Source organism: Manis pentadactyla, chromosome 2 (assembly GCF_030020395.1).
Source record: "Manis pentadactyla isolate mManPen7 chromosome 2, mManPen7.hap1, whole genome shotgun sequence".
Classification (NCBI taxonomy): Eukaryota; Metazoa; Chordata; class Mammalia; order Pholidota; family Manidae; genus Manis; species Manis pentadactyla.
The window spans coordinates 70,535,899-70,559,348 of record NC_080020.1 but is presented as its reverse complement, the minus strand read 5'-3'; the positions used below and the strand labels follow the sequence as shown (position 1 = coordinate 70,559,348).

The following is a 23,450-nucleotide window of genomic DNA, read 5'->3' as shown; positions in this document are numbered from 1 at the left end:
ATTTAAAAATAAAAATTTAATAGTAAGTTAACTACTTTTCACTGTTTTGGCTTTTCCACTTTCGATTTAGGTGATACAGTAGTATATCAATATCCACTAGCTACAGTGATAATTGAAGCTAATGATGACCCAAATGGTATTTTTTCCTTGGAGGCTTTAGACAAAGCAGTAGAAGAAGGAAAGACCAATGCATTTTGGTAAGCATGTTTGGATAAAGCAAAATCAAAATTGGATAAAATAAAAACTTTAAATATGCAAAAATTTGATATGTTGTTAATCTTTCAAAATTACAATAAATGGTTAAGAACTGAATAATGTCAAAGTTGGTATTCTGAATGAATTGTAAACTTTGGTTCAGGTGCTGCTATTTGTTTAAAAAAAAAAAAAAACCCTTGCATTTTAGCTGGTAAGCAGAAATTATTGCCCCCACCCTTCTCACTCCCAACTTCCATCCTGTGTCAGGACTGGAGTCCTGAATTACCCAGGGCCTCCTGGAACTCGTTCTCACATGATGTGTGGCTACTCTCACTCTGTACTGGGCTTTTGAAGAACGTTCACCAGTTCTCATCTGATTATTTTTCTGTTGGGCTTAGAACATATCTTTCGGTTTGGACTTTGAAGACTATTAAGACTTTTAAGACTGCTTATCTTTCTTACTTAAAGTTCTACCTCCTTTTTCCCCTTCTCCGAGAGTCTTCATAGTTACTAAGTAAGGACTAACTGGCTGGTTTATATTAAAGATGATAAACAGAAAAAAGCGTATTTCTGATAGAACACAGAAAGCTTTCATTAGAGTTAGATCCACTACTTAAGCATTTTACATAAAAATTAATTTTTCTTAATTTGTCATGTAGGATTTTGAGGCACCGAGGACACTTCGGCAGTGTTTCTGTGGCTTGGCAGCTGTTTCAGAATGATTCTGCTTTGCAAACTGGACAAGAGTTCTACGAAACTTCAGGAACTGTTAATTTTATGGAGGGAGAAGGAGCCAAGGCAATAATTCTCCATGCTTTTCCAGATAAAATTCCTGAATTCAATGAATTTTATGTTTTAAAGCTTGTAAACATTTCAGGTGCTGTGTTTCCCATCTTTTTTATTTTATCACCAAAACTTGATATTTCATATTTAAGTAATTAGAGCCAAATGAAAAAGCCAATTAATAATAAATTAAGTGTATTTTGATGATCTGATTTCAAATGTCAGCAGTACCCTTTTTCATAAAAATGTTAATTTTTAATATTCGTTTTCTGGCCTTAGCTTGGTTAAGTTTTATGGGTGGAAACTTAAATCTATTCTCAGACTTTTAAATAGGTTTTTTCCCCACCAGATACAGTGTCTCCAACCAAACATTGATGGAAATTAGGAAGTACAGATTCTTGGTAGCTTAAAGGACTATGGTCTTTGTGCCATAATTTAAACAGTTTTCCAACCCCTCTTGGTTTTATGCACAGGAATTAAACCTCTCTCATTAGTATCCTCATTTCAAGTTTGACTGGCTATTAATGAATCTATGCTGAACCAGAATACAACAGAAAGTGTTGTGAAAGTCTTATAGTGACTCTACTGTTTATTGATCACTGAGCAAATTATTTAACCAGAAGTTTGCTAAACAAGTTCCTTTTGTCTTCATCTTACGCTAGAAATTGCCTCAAATTCTGGTTTCTCATTCATTATAAATTTTCTTATCACAGGTGGGTCCCCAGGTCCTGGAGGCCAACTAGCAGGAACCAACCTCCAGGTGACAGTAATGATTCCATTCAATGATGATCCCTTTGGAGTTTTCATCCTGGATCCAGAGTGCCTGGAGAGAGAAGTGGCAGAAGATGTCCTCTCAGAAGATGATATGTCTTATATTACCAATTTTACCATTTTGAGGCAGCAGGGTGCCTTTGGTGATGTACGAGTAGGCTGGGAAATACTGTCCAGTGAGTTCACTGCTGGTTTGCCTCCGATGATAGACTTTTTGCTGGTTGGAATCTTCCCCAGCACTGTGCATTTACAGCCGCACTTGCGGCGTCACCATAGTGGAACAGACGCTTTGTACTTCAGTGGGCTAGAGGGGGCATTTGGAACTGTGAATCCCAAATACCGTCCCTCCTGTAACAACTCAATCGCCAACTTTACATTTTCAGCTTGGGTGATGCCCAGTGCCAATACAAATGGATTTGTTATAGCGAAGGATGATGGTAATGGAAGCATCTACTATGGGGTAAAAATTCAAACCAATGAATCCCATGTGACACTTTCCCTTCATTACCAAACTGTGGGTTCCAATGCTACATATATTGCCAAGACAACAGTTATGAAATACTTAGAAGAAAATGTCTGGCTTCATCTTCTAATTACCCTGGACGATGGTATAATTGAATTCTACCTTGATGGAAATGCATTGCCCAGAGGAATCAAGAGTCTGAAAGGAGAAGCGATTACTGATGGTGAGTGTCATCTTCACATGTAGTGCACCAAATTTGGAATTAAAAATGTTTTTATTTCTAACAGGTATTTAAAAATCTGCTTGTGTATTGGTTTAATTTCTTTAAAACTATGTGTGCACTAAGACTAAGAGTTCTGTATTGAGTATGGCAGAAATGGATCAGGCAGAGTCTTCGCTCTTGAGGTGCCTGACAAAGGCTCTAGAAGAAAGATATGCATACAGATCACTTCAGTACATAGTTAGAAGAAAGAAAAAAAATTATGCAGGAGGAACATTTATTCCTCTTCTGGTAGTAGGAGGGATGGGGCATGACATTCCAGGTAGAGAAAAGAGCAGAGGTGCAGAAATGTGAAATAGCATAGTGAATCTGGGGAATTACTACCGACTCAGTTTTGCCGGAGGCAGGGTGCAGGCCAGGCGGCTGCAGGGTGGTGGGTTTCTTGGTGGTGGTAGTTAGGATTAAAGAGGAATCAGAAGAGTAAAATTACATTAAAAAAATCCAGCAATTATAGGGGTATATAGTATCAAGAGGTAAATTTGTGAATTCTATGGAATACTTTGAAGAGACAATCTTTGTTGTCTTTAAAGATGGATCATGTGCTTTTTCCTTGAGGAACACATCTGTGTACATGTTTACACACAAATGTGGGTGATCTCCATTATAATCACCAATTCCTTCTAGCCCCTCTGTCCTATGATTTCATTCTGTTTTTTATTTAGTAAGAGAGTGGAGCTGAGTTTATATGGTTATAGCTTAATAGAATATTTTCCTTCTGAACCTCCTGCATTAGATGTCTAGTTATTTTTCTTTTTTCTAGTAGGAAAAGAGATGGGCAAAAGAAACAACATGAACACATTGCTGACTAATGCCAAGGACTGTGCTTACAGAACCTTAATCGCATTAAATTATTCGTTTGATTGTGGGAATATATACCTGTGTGTGTTAACATCGCTTCTTGGTGATGGCATTGTGGTAGAATGAGAATGGGAAAGACTGGGGGAAGCGAGAACTGGTGTCTTTTTTTCTCTGTTTAGCTTACTGCAGGGAATTTAGATTGTTTTTGTAATTTGTGACCTAAGAAAATTGATATGTATATATGTATTAAAGTTATTAATGAATCATAGTATATGTTATATATTACAGAATATATAAAACTGTGCATAGAAGTGGACAGGTAGATGACATTTTTAGGACTTCATATTCATCAGTTTTAGCACCTATGTAACAAGCACCCAGATAAAAAACAATCAACCCAGAGCTCCCTTTGGCTCTTCAGTCACTAACACTAACCTGCCTACCCACTACTGCTATTTCTAAGACCATAAGATAAGCATTTCCTGTTTTTAAATTTATGTAAACAGAATGGAGCAGTGTGTCCACCTGAATGTCTGTTTGTGAGGTTTGTCCCTGTTTTTGCCTGTGGTAGGTATTTCACTCCCATTACTATGTGGTCAGTCTTGAACCACTGGAGAAGGAGGCCTGGGGTGACTGTGATGATGATGTGCAGTCTGCTTGTGACCACCCTAAAGGAGCTCTCTGAGTGGTGCTTGTAAAAGTTTGATTGATGATATTGATAAGAAATATTGTACTTTTTACCCAAACCACTGCCAAACTTTCATCTCAACATAGCTATTTTAGCTGAGTTATTAGAGAGAGAATGAGTAAATAAATAAGAATTGGTGAATTCCTGAAAAGAGTTGTTATTGATATGTATAACTATACATAGTAATGTAGTTGGGTTGCATGTTATCATGAAACAGTCCCTAAGATTTGCATGTAATGATGTTTCTGGGAAGAAGTACCCCTTTTTCTACATCCATTGCAGTAGTTGTTTGGGTAAAGAGTTAAGTTTGGTCCACAAAAGCTTCTTTTGCTGAATTCTTACAACTTTAACTCAAAATGAATTTCTAATGGGTCAAACCTTGAGGTTCTCAAAGAATTTTAACACTAAAGTTTAAAATAATAAATCCATTGCTTAACTGCATTCGTAGGTGGGCAAGGACATCTGAAAATTTCCTGGAAGAAATGTCTGTCTGAATATATACACATACATACACATGTATAAAATATCCTTTAGTACAGGATGTCTTAAATACCAGTGATTACTGATTCATTTTTTCATAACAGAAAATACCTTTTATTTGATTGTATTTTAGTTATACCAAAGCTTTACTTACCTACTAAAACCATTCAATAAAATTGCTTCACTTTCCTAATCATATTTGTAGTTTGGGACAGGATAGTTGTGGATATTGTAGCATTTAAACCTTGGATAGTTGTGAATATGGTAGCATTTAAACCATCTCTAATTTCAGGTCCTGGAACACTGAGAATTGGGGCAGGAATGAATGGCAGTGACCGATTTACAGGTTTGATGCAGGATGTGAGGTCCTATGAGCGAAAACTGACCCTTGAAGAAATTTTTGAACTTCATGCCATGCCAGCAAAGAGTGATTTGCACCCTGTTTCTGGATATTTGGAATTCAGACAGGGAGAAACTAACAAATCATTCATTATTTCTGCAAGAGATGACAATGAAGAGGAAGGAGAAGAGTTATTCATTCTTAAACTAGTCTCTGTATATGGAGGAGCTCGAATTTCTGAAGAGAAAAGCACAGCAAGAGTAATAATACAAAAAAGTGACAATGCCAATGGCTTGTTTGGTTTCACAGGAACTTGTATTCCAGAGGTAAGTGGTGAGTTTGGAGAATTTTGGAGTCAAAAATTCATTGTGGGTAGATTTATTTGGGAGTGGGCTTTCTCTCATTTGGTAAAATTGCTTGTGAATGTATTCTAAGCTCAAAAGTATGCTAGAGCAAGTGGCTGTAAGCATAAATTAAGATCTTTACTCTTTTAACTTCACAATTTGAATCAGAAGCTTAGTGAGTTGATAGAAGTTGTAACAAGCTAGGAAACGAAACTTTGACGATTATCTTTAAGTGTAATGCATTTCACAGAATGCATAGTTATATTCTACATGCAATATAATTTTGGCTAGTATTTGAATACTGCATAAGTAAATGAGAATATATACTGAAAGCTTCTATGAATATTGTAGTTGAAATTTCATTAAAATAAGATATTTCAAGTGTTTTTTCCCATGTGAAATGTGCTTAAGTTAGTTACAGCATTCTTCCATATAGGGTGTAAATGCCTTCCTTATCAATGTTGTTGGCCAGAGTAATTCATTAGGTTGTTTGACTCTCCTTATCAGTTCTTTCCAAGTTTTCAAAGATTTGTAATCATCTTGCTTTCCTGTTCTGTAATGTGAGATCTCATGAAACTACTCCACAGGTGTTGTGTGTAACAGCAACAGCTCGATGTCCATGAAAGGATGCCAAGGAACAGGAGTATTTTCCTTTGCAAGTTGAGTCTCATAGGTCTAGAAGGATATATATGCAAAATGAAGCAATTAAGAAAAACATGACTGGATAGAGCCTGAGAAACATACCTAGGTCATAGATCTCTGGACTATCTGGACTATCTTCTTGCCCCTCTTAGCTCTTTGGTGTGGTGGCAATCATAAGAGATCTGCAAATAGTGGTCTTTGTCTACACCAGAAATACAAAGAATATCCTAGATTAGGGAGGACAAATGTCATACAAATCTATGACTTAAAAAAGAAGTATGTTCATCTATAATGATACCTTAAATGATGTTCAGTCATCATGGAACTTTACATGTGAAGTTTTTCATGCACCTCTGACAATTCATAACGTAGCTGCAACAGATATTATTACTCTCCCCATTTTATAGGGTTAGAAACTGAGGCTTAGAGACCTGAAGAAAATAATCAACCGAAGTTGAATTAAGTGAGACAGGATCAACTACCTGGTTCAAAGCTTGGCAGTTACTAGTACTTCCTAAATATTAATTTTCCTTTCTCTTTTTCTTTTTTTGTTCCTGAGATACAATAGGAAGAATCAGAATTTGAACCTACGTCTTGTGATTTCTAATCTATTGTCTCCCCTTAGTATCATCATTTCTATTTTAAAAAAGACAGGTGGCTTCCAACAGTTTGTGATAATTATTACGGTACCATGTAAAATAAGCTTCCCTTTAGTTCCCTTCACAACCTGGCCTGTGGCTCTGACTTCCTGTGTAATTCTCCCCTTTCATCAGCATGTTTCGGTTCCAATCTCAGGCCACCACCACTTCCTAGCTTCTCTATTTGGAACATTCTTATCCAGATTTTCAGTATTAGTCATTCCAGTGTGAGCTCCAGAGACATCTCAAAGACGACTTTCTTATTTAAAGTGATTTGCCTCCCCTTCTCTCAACTGGTCACTCTCTGTCCTTTCACCTAGTTTTACTTTTCTTTGTAGCACTGATCCTTCTTTTAAATTCCCTTTGTTATTTACAAGTATGCGTATTTAGTGGCTATTCCTTTCTACCCTACAACAAAGGTGAGAGAGCTCTGAATGTAATAAGGTCTTATCGTTCATTATTGTATCTCTAGCACCTAGAATGGAACATAGTAGGTACTCAATAAATCTTTGTTGACTTGTGAATGTATTTTAATACCAAGATATGAAATGGCTCATAGTTCAAATAATACATATTTAGATTCAGTTAAAATGCATAGACAACCAAACTGAAAAAAATTCAAAAATTAAAAAAACCTGCCTAAAATGAGGAATTATTTTTGTTGTGTTTCTCTGGCTTTCTGGACCATTTCAATAAGCTTTCAGTGCTGGCTTGTCTCACAAGGTCCACTGATAGATTGTGTTGATGCTGGTTTAGCTCCATATGAAAATCTAGCTGTCTTCTATTAAGCTAGACATCAAAGTGATTTGCAGAAGTGTAAAAAAATGCCCCCTTTTCCTAATTTTTTTTTGTTTTAGAAAATATGGTTATTTCTCATAAAATATGTTGCTTATGGTAGCATGTATGAGTTTATTATTACTATTTTAAAATTAGTTACTATATAAATATTTGACTTCTTTTTTTCAGATTTCATTTGTAAAATGGTAAATATCAACAGATTTTACCAACATAAGAAAAATACTCCTTGAAGTTCTCAGTAATTTTTTGAGTGTCCAGAGTTTCTGAAACCAAAATATTTGAGAGCTGCAGTTTTACTCTATGCCTGGAATTGTCTTCAGTTTTAATTTTGTGGTTATTTGCTTCATTTCCACAAATTAAAAACCACTGTCACATCCATAGATTTCTTCCCCATTATGTTGCTGCAGTAACATTAAAAAGTTAACTTTTCTTAACCTTTCAAAAAATGCTGAAGGCCATAGATCCCTTTAAGACTTCTGAGTTGTGTTATGCTTTTACATTTTTCATAGATTCATATAAGATAAAGTAGTATTAAAGTTAAAATAAGCATAATCACATCTTGAACAGATAATGAAAATATGTAGGTTATGACGTAGTCTACTACTTAGCATAATGAAAGAGATGATAATTATTTTGTGATTTGTTCCCTTTCAGCCAGGTACACCATGTTTTGGTAAATAGCAGGTGCTTAATTATAATTGAAGAATGAATAAACTTGCACAGTTTAGAGCCCTGGTGGGGCATGCCACAGAGTTCTTTGGACTCCAAGTAGGATCTGCATTGAACAGATGACTGATGTTTGTTGGATTTAGCCTACTGAGCACATTCTCATGTTGCCTTCCCATATTTTGTTATTCTGTGCACTTTTGTTATGTTGTGTTTCTATCCACCAATTTTACCAGTATTTTTGTATGACCTGCAGTTTTGTATGCCCCATAGTTATAAAGTAATGAGATTGCTTTTCATAATGTAATTCATTAAACTTAACTAGTCTCCTTATTTTACTTTTGTAACTTATACTTAGATTGTTTTGTATTTATAAACTCATGGCTTAAGAATAAATTTCCAGACATTCTGAGATGTAAAAGTGAGAATATTACTTAACTGTGGACTGTGTGTGTTTTTAAGTGCCTGCCATATGTTACTTGAATAGATTCTTTTAGATACAAATGATACCAATATAATCTGATATCACAGTCATCACCCAAGCATGAAACAAAATAAAAAATTAATTGGATGCATAATTATTTAGTTTTTATCTCCTATTTCAGTAGAGCAAGCCAATTCTTGGCTCAGAATAGTACATTATTTTTTCTAGGAAATGTATTTGAAAAACTTCTCATTGTTAAACTTCATAATTACTCTTCTGCTGATCTGAAATTTCAACAAATTCCTGACTGAAAAGAGAAAACAGAGTAGTGGCTCCTGGTGTTTCTTGTAAAAAACTGAATGATGGTGGTTCTGATGATTATTACTTGGTTATGTACCTTTGGCCTAAACATTTGCTTGTATCATGATTCTAAAGTAAATTAGATGAATGTTTTAATAGTAGAGAAAAATCTTTTACCTATTCTCTATGTCTTAATCTTTCGGTGTTAATAATTTCATCCTCAGTCCAATATTATCATAAGTGTTGTGCATGGACAGCTTGGTCAGAAATATCTAATGCTTATTCCTAGGCATCTGTCCTGATTGAGGACCTCATTTCTGCATCAAAATCTCTGACAGGGAAATGGGCTGGGAGGCAAAAATCTTTTTAAATGGGAAGTTTTGTCCATGCACAAAAATACAGAAAATGGAATGGATCCCAGCAACCCATCTCCTAGCTTCAACAATTATCATCCCTTTGCCAATCTTGTTTTACTTTTTCTTTGGCTGAAGTAATTTTTAATGCAAATCTAGGCATTATGTCATTTCTCTGTAAAGGTGGATTTTTGCCAAGAACCATATGTAATTTTTCGATGGACCCTTGATGTTTGAAGTTTCCTCTCCAATTAGAACTTAATAGAATTTAATTTATTGTATAAAATGTTCTTTAATTTCTTTAAAAAGTTTTGATATGTAGCACATTTTTGCACACAACTGTATTGAAAACGGACAGTCTTTCTGTTTTTTTTTTTAACCAAAAACAGTAGATGATAGATTTTGGTGAAAGTTTTACTGAATGAAAGTATGGTTAGATAACTTTTCTACATGTGATTGCTTTAAGAATAATCTCTTTTCTTAGTTCTGGATGTGGTAGTGCTCACTGACTTGGTAAAAAGTTGTATGGAAACATCTTAAATTCCTGAGAGTATCTTTGAATCTGTTTCATCCATGCCTCTGGCTAAAAAGGGAAAGGTTGCATATTCACATGTTGGGATATTATGATCATTTCAAGAGGAGATAACTGAGATTGGGAGTGCATGATAAGTGGTGGAGTGACGCGGCTCAGGACTGTTTGGCTATACTCTGTCCACCTCACGTTTGCTGGTGTACCACTTGGCTACAATGAAAACGCTGGTGTAGATGCCCAGGTGGGAATTAAATTCAAAGCTGTATTGAGCCCCTGGGTCTCTTTGCTGCTGCCCCTTCTCTCCAGGGTTGGGGGACCCACCCCAGAACAGTCAGCTCTGCCATATGTAATAGATGAGTTCCTACTAGTCACCACACCACCCAAGTTGCATAATGAAAACAGAGCTCACAGGGAAGATGGGTTAGAACACTGCTCAAGTACTTCTTGCTCAGTGACATTTAAGAAAGATAGGAACCTAATGAAAAAAAATAGTTTTATACGAGAAATGATTTAATACTCAAATACTACAATAAATAGGGCAAAAGAAAGGCAACCTTGAAAAAGACCTTAAGTTTGCTTGTGGAAGTGGGCACCAGTGGAATTGTAGCTTGTGTGTTCTCATTAAGTGAAGGAAGGAGATTATCTGAAATGGGAGGGCACGGAGATGCAGACAGAAGCAGGTAAATGTGGCCGGTAACACACGTGTTGAACTGAGGTAGCTGGAAGCTGTTTGAGGGGTGTCGTGTTGGGGCTGACAGTGGCTCTGCCACTCTGCTGCCCCACTCAGGAGTGGACAAAGCCGTGAACAGCACATGTGGCCATTTTATGTGGAGGGAGAAGTGGTTTGAAGTATGAAGATACATGTGCCTCTGAGCAGTACTAATGACGTAGTGGATGCTCAGGGGCTTGGGAGAATCAAGACTCTATTTAAGGAAGTTTGGAGATTTGTGTGAAGAGACCACTGGGAATAGACCCTGAGTATGAGGGGACATTTCCCAAAAGGCTCTCAGCAACCAGAAAGTTAGGGTGAGGTATCCGTCAGATGTCAGCCAGGCCCCACCAGCAAGGCACCCTAACAGGGTGGTGGCAGGGATTGGGGCTAGGCATGGGCCCGACAGGATGAGATCTCTGTTCCCAAGTTGAATCTGGCCACTGTTGCTGCTGAATGTCCCAACAGCAAGCAGCAAACACCAATGCTAAGCACTTCCAATAAGCTACTGAGTGGTAGATAGATCTGTCAGGCCTGTTTACTCCAGAGGTGGGAGTAACTCACTATTATTGGAATTAATACTTAATTTAGCATGTGAGTGTATTTGTTTAGGACATCTGCCACACCACCAGGTGAAAGCTGAATGCCGGCCTTAGTTTTTCCCCTGAGAATCTGCAGTACATTGCCTCAAAGGGACTTGTTTTATGTGAGGGAGCTAAACAGTGGGTACTCAGCCACAGCCCTGACTTTACTGTTTGCCACAGCACTTGAAGCAAGTGGTCTAGCACAACAGTGGGATGGCCTGTTAAAGACTCAGCCGAGATGCTAGCTCAGGGACTTGAGCTCATCTTGTTGGGGTGATATGTTGTCTTCCAGGATGCAGTGTGTGTATCCAATGGCTGATAACCTGGTTCTGTGTCCCAGGACCTAGACCACAAGGGCTTAGGAAGCAAGAGGTAAAAGTAAGATCGGCCTATCTTCAGCATTCCCAGTGCTGCCAGAATTTGTTTCCTGCTCCCATGCTTTAGGCACGACTGGATTTGAAGTTGTGGTTCTGGCTGGGTCTGGGAGTGTCCGCCAGGAGATGCACTGAGTGATCCACTGGACAGCCACCAGGTCAATTTGGTCTTCTCCAGCCAGTGAACAAACAGGCAGAGTATTGCCTCAGGTGCTCTATCTTCACTGTGCGGCCCTAGAGTTCCTGCTGCACTTGGGAGTTGGGATGCTGATTTTCAGTGAAACTCAAGAGGATTTACTGGTACATCTGGTGCTTCCATGCTCATCGACAATTTTGACTATTTTCTAGTTGTAGGCAAATTTCAAATCTGTTTCCTCTAGCTCTAATGTTAATACCACACTGGCTCCATCTAATGTTGACCAGAGGTGCTTATAGTTGATACGAAAAATAGAGTGACTATATATATTAAGATTTTTATTTTGAGCTCTATTCATTCAGTTTTAGTCCTTTTTTTTCTATGAATTATATAAGTTTTCTAACATACAAATACTGAATAGAGACTAAGAACTGAGGAGTATGAAGACCTTATTCAAAAAGATATTCTAACTTGCTCCATATAATTTTAAGCATTATCTTAACATTATTTAGATGAAAATATTATCCACATGAAAAAAATCAACACATACATGCTTTTTAGAAAAATCTTCTGTAACCATAGCATCTAATGTAGAGGCTGGCACACAGCAGGTATCAGTGACTGAATTACATGTACAGTTAACTGCGTATAACTCTTTCTGCTTTCTGCTTGTAAAGGAGTGAGAGAGAAAAATGAATGGTTGTAAACATTTCTTAGCAGTCAAAAATATATCTGGAGGAATGTAAAAGCTCCATAGAGTTGTTGGAAGTTACAGAATTAAGTTTATGGAAAAAAGATTTCATGAAAGCATTGTAATTTATCACTGATTTGAATCGGACTATACTTAATAATTTATGTTCAATTTCAGATTGCAGAGGAGGGATCCACCATTTCATGTGTGGTGGAGCGAACCAGAGGAGCTCTGGATTATGTGCATGTTTTTTACACCATCTCACAGATCGAATCTGGTGTCATGAATTACCTTGTTGATGATTTTGCTAATGCCAGTGGAACTATCACATTCCTTCCTTGGCAGAGATCAGAGGTAAACCCTACCTTCTTTGTTTCTTTGAAAGCCTCCTGGAAAGCTTTTCCTAATGTGTTTGTTCTGTAATTTATTTACAGCTTCTTACTATTTAAGTAATTAAAAATATTTAGGTGATTAGGTTTTATGGCATAATATAACATATTTTTGTATTTATTTATGCAAAAGAAAAAGTAAGGATTTGAATAATGAAAATGGTATACCAAAGGTTTATCATTGTGGGTTTTTGTTATTACTCATGTAAAGGGAAACTTAAGCAGAATACTTAATGGTATAATTCTGATCAGCCAATGAGAAATTCTTGTAACTATAATCTCAGTTTATTTTTAAATTTGAAAAAAATGAATTTTTCTTTGTTTTGAAAGTACAAGTGATCTCCAGTTTTAACACTTTCCACGAATCATAGTCTCATGTCTGAATAGATGATCCAGAAATAAATGATACTTCTTATAAGTGGAGATGGGATGAAACCTCCTCCTATCAGAATATTTTCACATTCTTTTATTCTGTCATGGTAGAATATTCATTATCAATATAAATTTTCATTAAAAGTATAAATAGCCTATTGCTCATCAGGGGTAAATAGTAAAATAACTAAGGCTTTTGCAAATATAATCTGAGGAAATTTCTATGGGAGCTAGGAGTTTATTGGATGAAAAGATAAAAATTGAGGAAAGATTTAAAACATTTAGATTTGAAGAGTTAAAGCTAAAGAAGAATAATCATATCTCTATGATTTTGGGGAGGGAGGAAACAAATTAAATAGTTTATAACAAAAGCTCCCTAATAGCAGTCTGCAGATAGATCCATGATAAATGTTTTACTGGTCTTGGTAAAAAGAGGAAAATTAGGACAACTAGTAAGTTTTCATAAGGCTAACATTTTTCAATTTAAAGGACCATCTTTTCCACTTCTCTTTGGATTTAAAGTATTCTTTCTTTCATCAAGTAATAATAATAGTATGTGATAATATTTTAATATTCCTACTTAGAAAACTGAGCTGACCCCCCCCAATTTTCCTTTGGAAAATTTACCAACTATGAAATAAAAATGTAACTGGGAACCATTGTTTTACAAAGTGGATTCATATACATTTTAGAAGAGATAAAGTTGCTCAAATTTTGATCTGGAAAATAGTTGTATATGTTCCTGTCAAGATTGACTTAAAATATTTTTTTCTGTGATTTTTAAATTTAAGAAATAATTGACCTTTAAAGCAAAAATAGTAACATTAAATAGTGGAGTTGTTTTATAATACCATATCAGCTAGGTCTATACCACCTCTCAGTCTTGCAAAGCCAGTGACTGGATACTGAGATGTCTGCTAATGCTTCCTGACTGTGCTTTCCAACCCAAACAACAGAAAGGTGGCCTCAGTTTGCTACTATCTTTCATGTATCTGGGGAATGCATCTAACTGAATATACTTAACAATCACATCTAGATTGCAGCTGCAAGGGAGTCTGAAAGGTGTTTTGTGTATGTGTGTGTGTGTGTGTGTGTGTGTGTGTGTGTGTGCAGTACAGGGAAGTACACTGGAAATGTGTTTTTCAAGATTTTTTGAATGACCCATTAATTATGAAATCAATTGAGTGTGTTATGACTAAGATTTTAAATAGAATAGAAAATAGAATGTATAGCATGTAGTAAATGAAGGTAAATACTGTTTTGTGTATGAGTCACCATGTAAAATACATTTTTTTTTGCCTTGAAAAGATCTTCAGTTTCAAACTCTTCATTTCACTAAAACAAATTATTACTTTGATATGCTTCAAAGCTTTTAAGAATACCGTTTATGATTTTTAATGTCTATCTTGATGTTTTGGCAACATTGTCAGCTTTCTTTCTAGGGGCAAGACATTTTATATCTTCATACTGCTCATTATTCTTTTTAATTCAAGAAAAATGACATGATTTGGGTAGTAGTAGGTGTCATTTTTACACTTCTCTGAGCACATTGGCTGTGCCATACATTCCTTTCTTAATTAAAAGTCTGATAGAGTGAACATTAAAACCAATTCATAGTCTACCTCAGACCTACTAATTAGAATCCAAAATAGAAAACCTACACTTACAAGAAGTTCTTCAGCTGCCTTTAGGCCCAATCACTAGTGTTTGGAAGATTGCATTTGGAGTGAGAGTTTGTTTCAGGCTGTCCTCATCCTCCTTCTTGGGGAAACCAGGAAGGTATCCTTCCTTCCTTTCTCCTTACTCCCTCCACTAAGTGGTCATCAATGCCTGGGTCTTCTTCGATCTCCAGAACAAATCTCAAATCCATCTATTTTTATTCATCTCCACTGTCCCTGCATTAGTTCAAGATTTCATTATTTCTGGGTAGTCATCTCCTAACTGAGCCCATCACATCCTTTCTTGCTCTGTCCACTCCATTTACCCTGCCATGGTGTTTATTCTAAGAATTCTCATTTTGTTAGTCTCCTGCTTATGATTCTTCAATTTTGCTCCACTCCATGGAGCATTTTTTTTATGACAACATAAAAGGTTCCTATGCTTTGACTCCCTATACCACCCAGCCTTTTCTCCCACTCCAGCCTTAGTTATCTAATTGCAGTTCCCTGTGTGCCTCATTCTTTCATGCTGATGCCAGAATTCTAAGACCTATTGTGAATCTGTTTTGTAAAATGCTGCTATAGTAAGTATGTCAGGCTTTCCTTAGTCAGGAACTAGTCACGTATGTTGCCCTTTCCTACTACCCTGCCACATCCTCTCAGGGAGCACGAGTTCCTAAGTTAGGAACTCAGTACCGGGAAGCTGGTAATACCACTGTTTTTGGTACAAAGAATATATGATATAATATTGACAGATATATATAATATGTCAGTGTTATATATGGCATGATATTAACATGATATTTAGACAAAATGTTACTGCTCAGTACCCATTATTGTTTAAAGAATTATTTCTCAGATCTCTCTTCCTTTGGGTTTTAATGTTTATGTAGAAATAAGTCACATTAAATACTAACTTCAGTGAAATACAATTTAATTGGCTGTTTTCTTCCAGTAAGTGATAAAATAATTTCTATATGTCTCAGTGCCTAATGCCTCTGGATTTTTATATTTATAGGTCCTGAATATATATGTTCTTGATGATGATATTCCTGAGCTTAGTGAATATTTTCGTGTGGCATTGGTTTCTGCAATTCCTCGAGACGGGAAACTAGGTTCAACTCCCACCAGTGGTGCAAGCATAGATCCTGAAAAGGAAGCGACAGATATCACCATCAAAGCTAGTGATCATCCATACGGTAACCCAGCACTTTTATACACTCAACTCCGGGACTACTTGGTCTTGTTGAGAACCAATTAAGGTTCTTTTTGCAAATAATTGAAGCAGACCTCCTTTGGACTCTCTGACTTGTAAGCTCTTGAACCTGTAAGCTGCCATTTTGAGGGATATTGTTTATAAAGGAAAAAATGAAGATTACTTTCTGAAGTTCAAGTATATATTTTGAAAAGTATATGAAGATTATTTAAAATGGAAAAAGTATTTCTCCATGGTATCACATTTTTTTATTTTAAAAATTATCCTATGTGATATGTTAACACCTAACTAATTGAAGTACTTTGGCATTTATACTTTATTAAGCTTCAAGAAGTGGAATCATCACTGTTTATATTAATTTCTTTTTGGTTTATGCCAAAAAGTGATAACATTCTTAATTAGGGAACCGTCTTAGATATTTGTCCTAATAAATTGAGACTGTTCTCTACATTGAAAAGGAGAAGTTCTTTGGTAGGAACAAAGCAAAAATATCTATTGAGAGGTTTGTATAGAAAACCTGGCAGGCTGTTCAACTCTGATTTTCAGTTATTTTTTAAAAGTGTGTTGGAAATCCTTTTGGGTGCCATTAGTCATATACTGCTGTAAGTTTAAAAATGAATTTGAGAGTCAAATATGAGTAAATGTTTCATAATGCATGTATTTTAAAACTCCATCACCGTTCTTTTTATTGATACCTCTGTAAAAAAAATAAAAAAGGAAGGACACTTTCTTTGGGTAGAGACAAGGGAAACTATCATTTAAACTTTCAACATTCTGAAAACTATTAATGCGTTCCATGTCAAAAGCATGTTTATCAAATCTTCACTAAAAGTCTGTTCTATGTAAAAGCCCTCAGAGTTTTATCCTGATGATCAAAGTAATTGTGTAAGATTGTTTCAAATGAATAAGAAATTCTTCCACAGATAACTGGGGCAAGATGCCCTGCCTCTCTTTGTATCTCCCAGGCTTGCTGCAGTTCTCCACAGGGCTGCCTCCCCAGCCTGAGGACACGATGACCCTGCCTGCAAGCAGCATTCCGCACATCAGTGTGCAGGAGGAAGATGGGGAAGCTAGGTTATTGATCGTCCGTGCACAGGGACTCCTGGGGAGGGTTACGGCAGAATTTAGAACAGTGTCTCTGACAGCATTCAGTCCTGAGGACTACCAGGTATTAAATCCCTTACTCCTTTTGAAGCAATGTTTGCACTTATAAAACAGACACAGTCCTCTGGGAGGGTTGGAAGGGACTTGCATTGTCCCAGGACATGCTAAACAAGGAAAATAAGCACTGATGGCATTACAACTTTTAAATTTACATAAAGTACTAGTCTTGAAGCTTGTCACTTAAATAGCTGTCCTACTGATTTCTCTTGTAGTTTATATGTGTCATTGGCTTCATTTGTGTTATTTTAATGTTACAGCTTTTGATCAGATATGTAAAGTTATGTTTCTCACATGTTTTAACAAAACCAAAATTGTCCATCAAACAAAACTAAAATTGTGAAGAAATTATGTCCCTATCTTTTTTTAATAAAAGTTTTAAAATTGAAGTATAGTTGATATACAATATTATATTAGTTTCAGGTGTACAGAACTCTATCAGTATTAGCTTTCTGATAATCATGAGGATAGGGGTGTAGGTTTCTTAATTATTAAAGAAAATGATAATCCAACTGAAGATTGGGGGTGTTCAGACTACCTAGAAACTGAAGACCATCAGTCTATGGACTAAAGTATTTTAGACTAGTCACAACTTAGTGATTAGACAATTTATATACTTTATAAAATCTTCACCACAGTAAGTGTAGTTACCATTTGTCACCATACATCTCTTTTCAATTTTAATTATTTTTCTCCATGTGAGAGCAGCATGGTACTGGCCAAAAAAAAAAAAGGCTTAGAATTTGTAACTGGACAGAACTGGATTTAAACCCATCTGCTCAATGTGTGGCCTTAGGAGACTCAATCTTCCTAATCTCAGTAAGGAAGAGATAATAAGAGAGAGATAATAATCTACAGGTAGGATCACTCCGAGGGTTAATGGCAGCATTGAAGTGTTGTGTACTGTATATGGTGCCTACATAGGAACACTTAGTAACCACTACTTGTGCTTATTATCAGCAATACTCATATTATGCAAATACTCATTTCCCCTCAGCTATACTTTTTAGGGAGTATTTTATAACCTTCAACATTTCTGTTTTTCTAAAGAGTCTTTTTCTTTAGATTTAACACTAGCTTTCCTGTTTTTCCCCTTCTTTCTAGTAAGACACACATAATGGTGCATTTTCAGTGATTTGTATATACTTTTTTAGCCGAACCTCAGAAACCTTGAATAGATTTCATCTGGCTGTAATCCAGTTAGCAAAATTTACTCAGATTTCCTCTTTCTCAAACTCTTTCTTGGGCAAGTTACCTTTCTCTCACCTTGACATTTCTTGGGTTTTGAATTAGTTGTTATGTAATATATTCCACAAGACATTTTAACATGGCTTAGTATTATTTCTCTGCATTTTCTTAAAGAAATACTTCAGTCCTTATACTTGATGGTCTTCAGTTTCTAGGTAGTATGAACACCCTCAATCTCCAGTTGGATTATCATTTTCTTTAATAATTAAAACAGAAAACCTACACTGCCATCTTTCATGACTGTCAGAAAGCTAGTAACCATTGGAGACAGTTGTGAGGCTTTCCAGGGGTGCTCAGATGGCCTGTTGGTTACCTGTTCCCACTTAGAACCAATCATGTTTGCTTGTCCCTAAAAACCTCATTAACTTGCCTTCACCGCTTGTCTATGATGCTTCAGTTCTGTTTGTTCTGTGTTAGCATACAAGTCTGGTTTTTTAGGCTGTGTATGTGAGTATATGTGCACGTATATGCTGGGGGGATGGAGTGGAAATACCAGGATGGATCATCTGCAGAAGAGGAGACAATTTGAGTATCAGATACCACTGTTTTTAACCTGCTTCTCATAAACCAAGGTACAGATGCTCCCTCTGCTAAGGGCTTACTTCCAGCTCTGAAGAGTGAAATTAAACACTAATTAATGACTGAATCGTGGTTGAGGGAAATGTTCAGAGTTGGTACTTTGTGGGAGGGGTGGGTGTTGACATAGTCTGGGTGGCTAAGGAGGAGGGCAAATGATATCTATGCTAGGCTCTGAAGTTTAAGTAGGGGAAAACTAGCAAATTCAATGAAGGGGGAAGAATTACTTGAGACTAGTAGAATGCCATGATTGAAATAGTAAGATGGCTTTAATGTAGGGAGGAGCACAGGTTGTCGGAAAGAACAGAGAGACCAATGTTTCTGGAACGTGGAGAGCCAGGTGTAGAGATAAAAGATAAGATGTACAGGGACTGGTGGATCCTGAGCCTTAGGGATCATGCTACATGTTGTGGCTTTTATTTTAGAAACAAGGAGAAGTAACTGAAAGGTGTTAACATATTTATAAAAGGTCATTAGGCTAAACTGTGCAGAGTGGATTAGAAGACATAGGCACTTGACACAGAAAGACCAGTAAGGAGTTCATTCTGTGGAACAAGGCAAGAGGTGATAGTATCCTGGGGCAAGCACATAATAGTGTAGATGAAAAGAAGCAGGTGAGCTCAAGAAATATTTAACAGTGAAAATGGCAGGATTTGAAGATTGTTAGTGTGGAGGATTAAGCAGACGGGTATCAAAGTGACTCCCTGGTTCTGGGCATAAGCAACTTGCTGTTTTACAATTTAATTTACTGCTGTGGAAAGGATTGGGCAAGGCATAGATTTTAAGGGAAGATTATGAATTAAAAATTCTTACAGAAATTATAAGAAAACTTGTAAATAGGTATTAAGATCCAAATTAGATTATTAGGGGCTGGAGATAGAAATTTGGGAGTTGGGAGCATTTAAGTAGTATTAAAAGCCTAGTATATGGTAGCCTTGTCTAGAGAGAGTCTGATGAACAACAGTTTTTAGAAGGCTTCAGGACAATGTTAAATAGGTAAAGAATCTCAGAATGGGTGAGCTAGAAAGGTAGGAAAAATAGGAGTGTGATATGGAATACCAGAGAAGAACATGTTTCCTGAAGAAGAAATGGCTAACTGTGTAAGATCTTGTTAAGGTCAAGTAAGATGGTTTCCTGTAGATGGTCAAATGTGATTTCTGTTGTTAAAACTTGTAGAATTGTTCCACTGACAACTATTCTCTAGGCAAAGTTAATTACTTCTTGATCTAAATGTACGCCTTGTATAGCAGTTACTCTATTCAAATTATTTTATTACATGCCTAACACTCCTTCTGGAATGTTCTCCATAGGGTTAGAGATTTGTCTTGGTTGTTTTCAAATCCCAAGCATCTAAGGTGATAGTGTGCACATGCAATGTGTTTGATAATATTTTAAAAAGTTAATATATGAATGAATAAGTGACTTGGTACTTGGATTCCTCAATTTAGCTTTAAGATCAATAGTAGCTCCACAAGATGAAATACAGTTGTCCACACAAGCTACCACTAGAGAAATTTAAAAAATTATAAATGAATTGAGGTAAAAATGCTCATATAAGAGAGAATAGGAGAAAAAGGGTTTTAAGACTTGCAATTTAAATAACTTTTTGTTTTTCTTGTTGTATGTGAACTTTTCTGATGGTGAATCTGTATCATGTGTTGCAGCTACAAGTATAATCAGGGAAAGGTTAATGCCCAATAGACTGATATTTATTATTGCTTGAAAAAATTGTCAGAATGAAAATGGCAGTATTATGCATTGAATATTTAAATCACTCAATGATATAATTTGAATAGTTTGAAATGTACTTGGTCAAGAGAGTTCTTTGCACATCATTGAATTAATTTAGAAATTTGTGGATATTACCTATTTAGATTTTTCATTTGCTTTGAGTACTTTTTTGATGAATAGGCAGTAAGAGAAATAAAAATCCATCTACTTTATTTAGTTTGAGAATATTTGTTTAAACTTCATATCGAGCACTATTTGTATTCACTTAAGTGTTTTCAATTTTATATTTTAGTTATGTTATTTTTCAGTATTTATATCAGTCTGGGGCATGGTGAAGACTCTTCATTTTGTGTATACATACAGAATAATTATAATCTAATGATGAATCTTTTATTTGTATTTCAGAGTGTGGCTGGTACCTTAGAATTTCAACCGGGAGAAAGATATAAATACATTTCTGTTAACATCACTGATAATTTTATACCTGAATTGGAAAAATCTTTTAAAGTTGAATTGCTAAACTTGGAGGGAGGAGGTAAGACTGGTGACTCAAAAATATCAAATATTTGCTTGTCCCCAGACCATGATGATAATAGATTGTTTTAAGGAAATATCCCTTTAATTAACCTTACTTTTTTTTAAATGAATGAATGACTAGCTTTTGGAAAGAGCAGCCTGAATGTTAATAATTACTTTAACTGTATGGTAGACAGTTTCTGATGGAGTGAGTTAATATCTCTAATGTTTATGTTAAAGGCACCACAATTGTGCTGTTTCCCCCCTTTTATTACCCATCGTTGTTTCCTAAAGTGATGTGCTTTTAGAATGAAATAGTGTAATTGTACAGTATCAGTCACCTAATTTTAGTTGTCATTCTTATTAGGTGCCCTTAAAACTCACTTCTCTCCTTTCTTCCTTTTTCAGTTTTCACAGTAGCTTTTTTAGAGCTATCTTCAGGTATAGCACAGTTAAAAACTAGTCCTTTTAGGTAACCTACTAGGAGGTGATTATCAATCAAACAGGTCAGCAGCCCTTTATCCTTAATGCTGATATTCAGAAAGCTTCTCTTACCAATATTTTTTGGAGTCAAAATTCATTTTGTGGCAAAACTCATTTGTATTGAAGAGAGGCTATTTATAATCTTTATCCCATTTAGATAAACTTTTTATATGTTTCTTTGCAGAAGTGTGTCTGATTATCAGGTGCTTCAGGGTGTGTTACAGAATACATGTGATATACGTCATATTACTTTATATATATGTAAGAGAGCTGGAATGGTGTTCATGAAGACAATCCCCTCTATTGCAAAACGTGGTATTATCGTCTTACTGTGTCTTCATGTTGTAATGAAGAAAGTCAGAGTACTATGAAAGCCATCCAAAGGGAGGGAATTGGACAGAAATATTAAAATTGTCTTTCACTATGTAGTGAGACTTTAGGCTAAGTATGCAAAGTTTTCCAATATTTCCCTTCTCTGTGTTCCCAAAACCTGGGTGAAAGCAAAGGAGGCTGAGCCAGGGAAATGGTTGAACAGTACCACAGCTCGGTTGGCTGTGTACAACAGTAAAAATATGCTGGGCAACCTATTTGGCAGGTGGCATAAAAAAATAACAGCTTTTTTGTGCCCCAGAAACAGGTCCTCACATCTCTGAATCATTTTCATGACAGGACTTCATTTACCAAAGGTCACTGTTAAAATATTTGAAAAGTTATTTTTTATATCACATGGAGCTGAAATCCTTATGTAGTAGAGAAAATGTTAGTGATCATTACTTAATATTGGTTAATAAGGAACATCAGATATTCTTCAGAAATAGTATTTGTAATTATAGTAATACTTGACGATTTTATGTATGAACTTCTTCCCACTGTTGTGTATTAATTGGGCATGAGTACTCATTGGAAAACAAATCGTGCAGTTTCTTAGAAGCAGTAGTGGCAGAGAATCTGACTTTTCATCCAGTGAATTGGGATTAGAGGTAAAGGAATCCAGACCCTGGCCTCCACTCCTTGAGTCAGAGCTAGAGACTGCTTAAGAAGGGAAATATCTTGTATAGCTAAATTCTTTTGAGGGTCAAGGGAGCAACCCTTATTCAATGCTGTTTTGTCTGTAAAGCAGTCTATGAAAGATGACCACCTGAATAGATGTTGTATGCTAGGCAGAGTACATTGGTGTTGAACTTCTCTCCTCTTTCTTATAACTTGTGGATAATATGGGTGGCATAACCATGCCCTGGGTATTCCCTGAAATCCATTTGCCTTTTAAGGTTTAAGAAGAGTTTAGGTTTTGGGTGCCATAATTTCTCCTCTCTGGTATATCCCAGTCCTGTTGAGGGGAAGCTCAGAAGAGCAGGGCAGGTGTTATCCTTGCATGTCAGTCAAGGCTACTGCTGGGATTGCACAGGCATGGCTGTGGCCTGGCCTCTCTTGCTCCTCTCCTTTTCCACTGCTGCCATCTCTGTCCTTGTCTTCTTTGTCTGCAGGCATTTGGTAAAATAATGGCTGGAGAGTAAGTTGTATTGGGAGTGAAGGTAAAGCCAGTTTATCTTTATTATAGTCCTTATATATTGCCTATGTACTTTATTTTTCACAATATGACTTATTTGATCTTTACAGCAGTTTTTAAAAAAGGCAGCCCCTTTTATAGGTGAGAAAACTGAGGTACTAAGAGGTGTGATTTGTTGAAGCCTTTACAGCTGGTATCGTTCAGAGCCAGGACTGAAGCAGTTTTTCAGACTGCCTGTTAAGGGTTCTTTCCACAGTGTCAGGGGCAAAAGGGTAATCAAGCCTGTGAATGGTGAATATGGCGGGAATTTGAATGTGCGGCTGGAGTGTTAGATGCATTCCCCTAAATTTTAGTTGGTGGTTGTGAGTGGCAGGGTGATTTTCATAGGCATATAGGCCTAAATACATGATCATATGCACACAAAATTCTTTTTAAAATAGTTAAAATGTTAAGAACAAATCACATTGCTGCAAGAAGTGAAAATTTAAAAATAAAACTGGTTAAATTTGCAGAAATGGGAAATACCAAACACAACTTTTATGGAATATTTCCTGATGCTATGAATGAAAATTTTGTTAATTGGTAGCTTGACTAATGTTACACG

At 36.2% G+C, this 23,450-nt stretch overlaps 1 protein-coding gene across 1 annotated transcript in view; it reads left to right on the top strand.

The window, feature by feature from the left end:
• Positions 1–23,450, top strand: part of ADGRV1 (adhesion G protein-coupled receptor V1) — a 487,139-nt gene that overhangs the window by 35,774 nt on the left and 427,915 nt on the right. The window contains exons 17-24 of the mRNA XM_036925534.2: positions 71–197; positions 855–1,072; positions 1,692–2,435; positions 4,751–5,124; positions 12,167–12,343; positions 15,427–15,607; positions 16,590–16,792; positions 20,746–20,875. Coding sequence (XP_036781429.2) covers positions 71–197; positions 855–1,072; positions 1,692–2,435; positions 4,751–5,124; positions 12,167–12,343; positions 15,427–15,607; positions 16,590–16,792; positions 20,746–20,875 — 2,154 coding nt within the window. The remainder of the gene's footprint in view (positions 1–70; positions 198–854; positions 1,073–1,691; positions 2,436–4,750; positions 5,125–12,166; positions 12,344–15,426; positions 15,608–16,589; positions 16,793–20,745; positions 20,876–23,450) is intronic.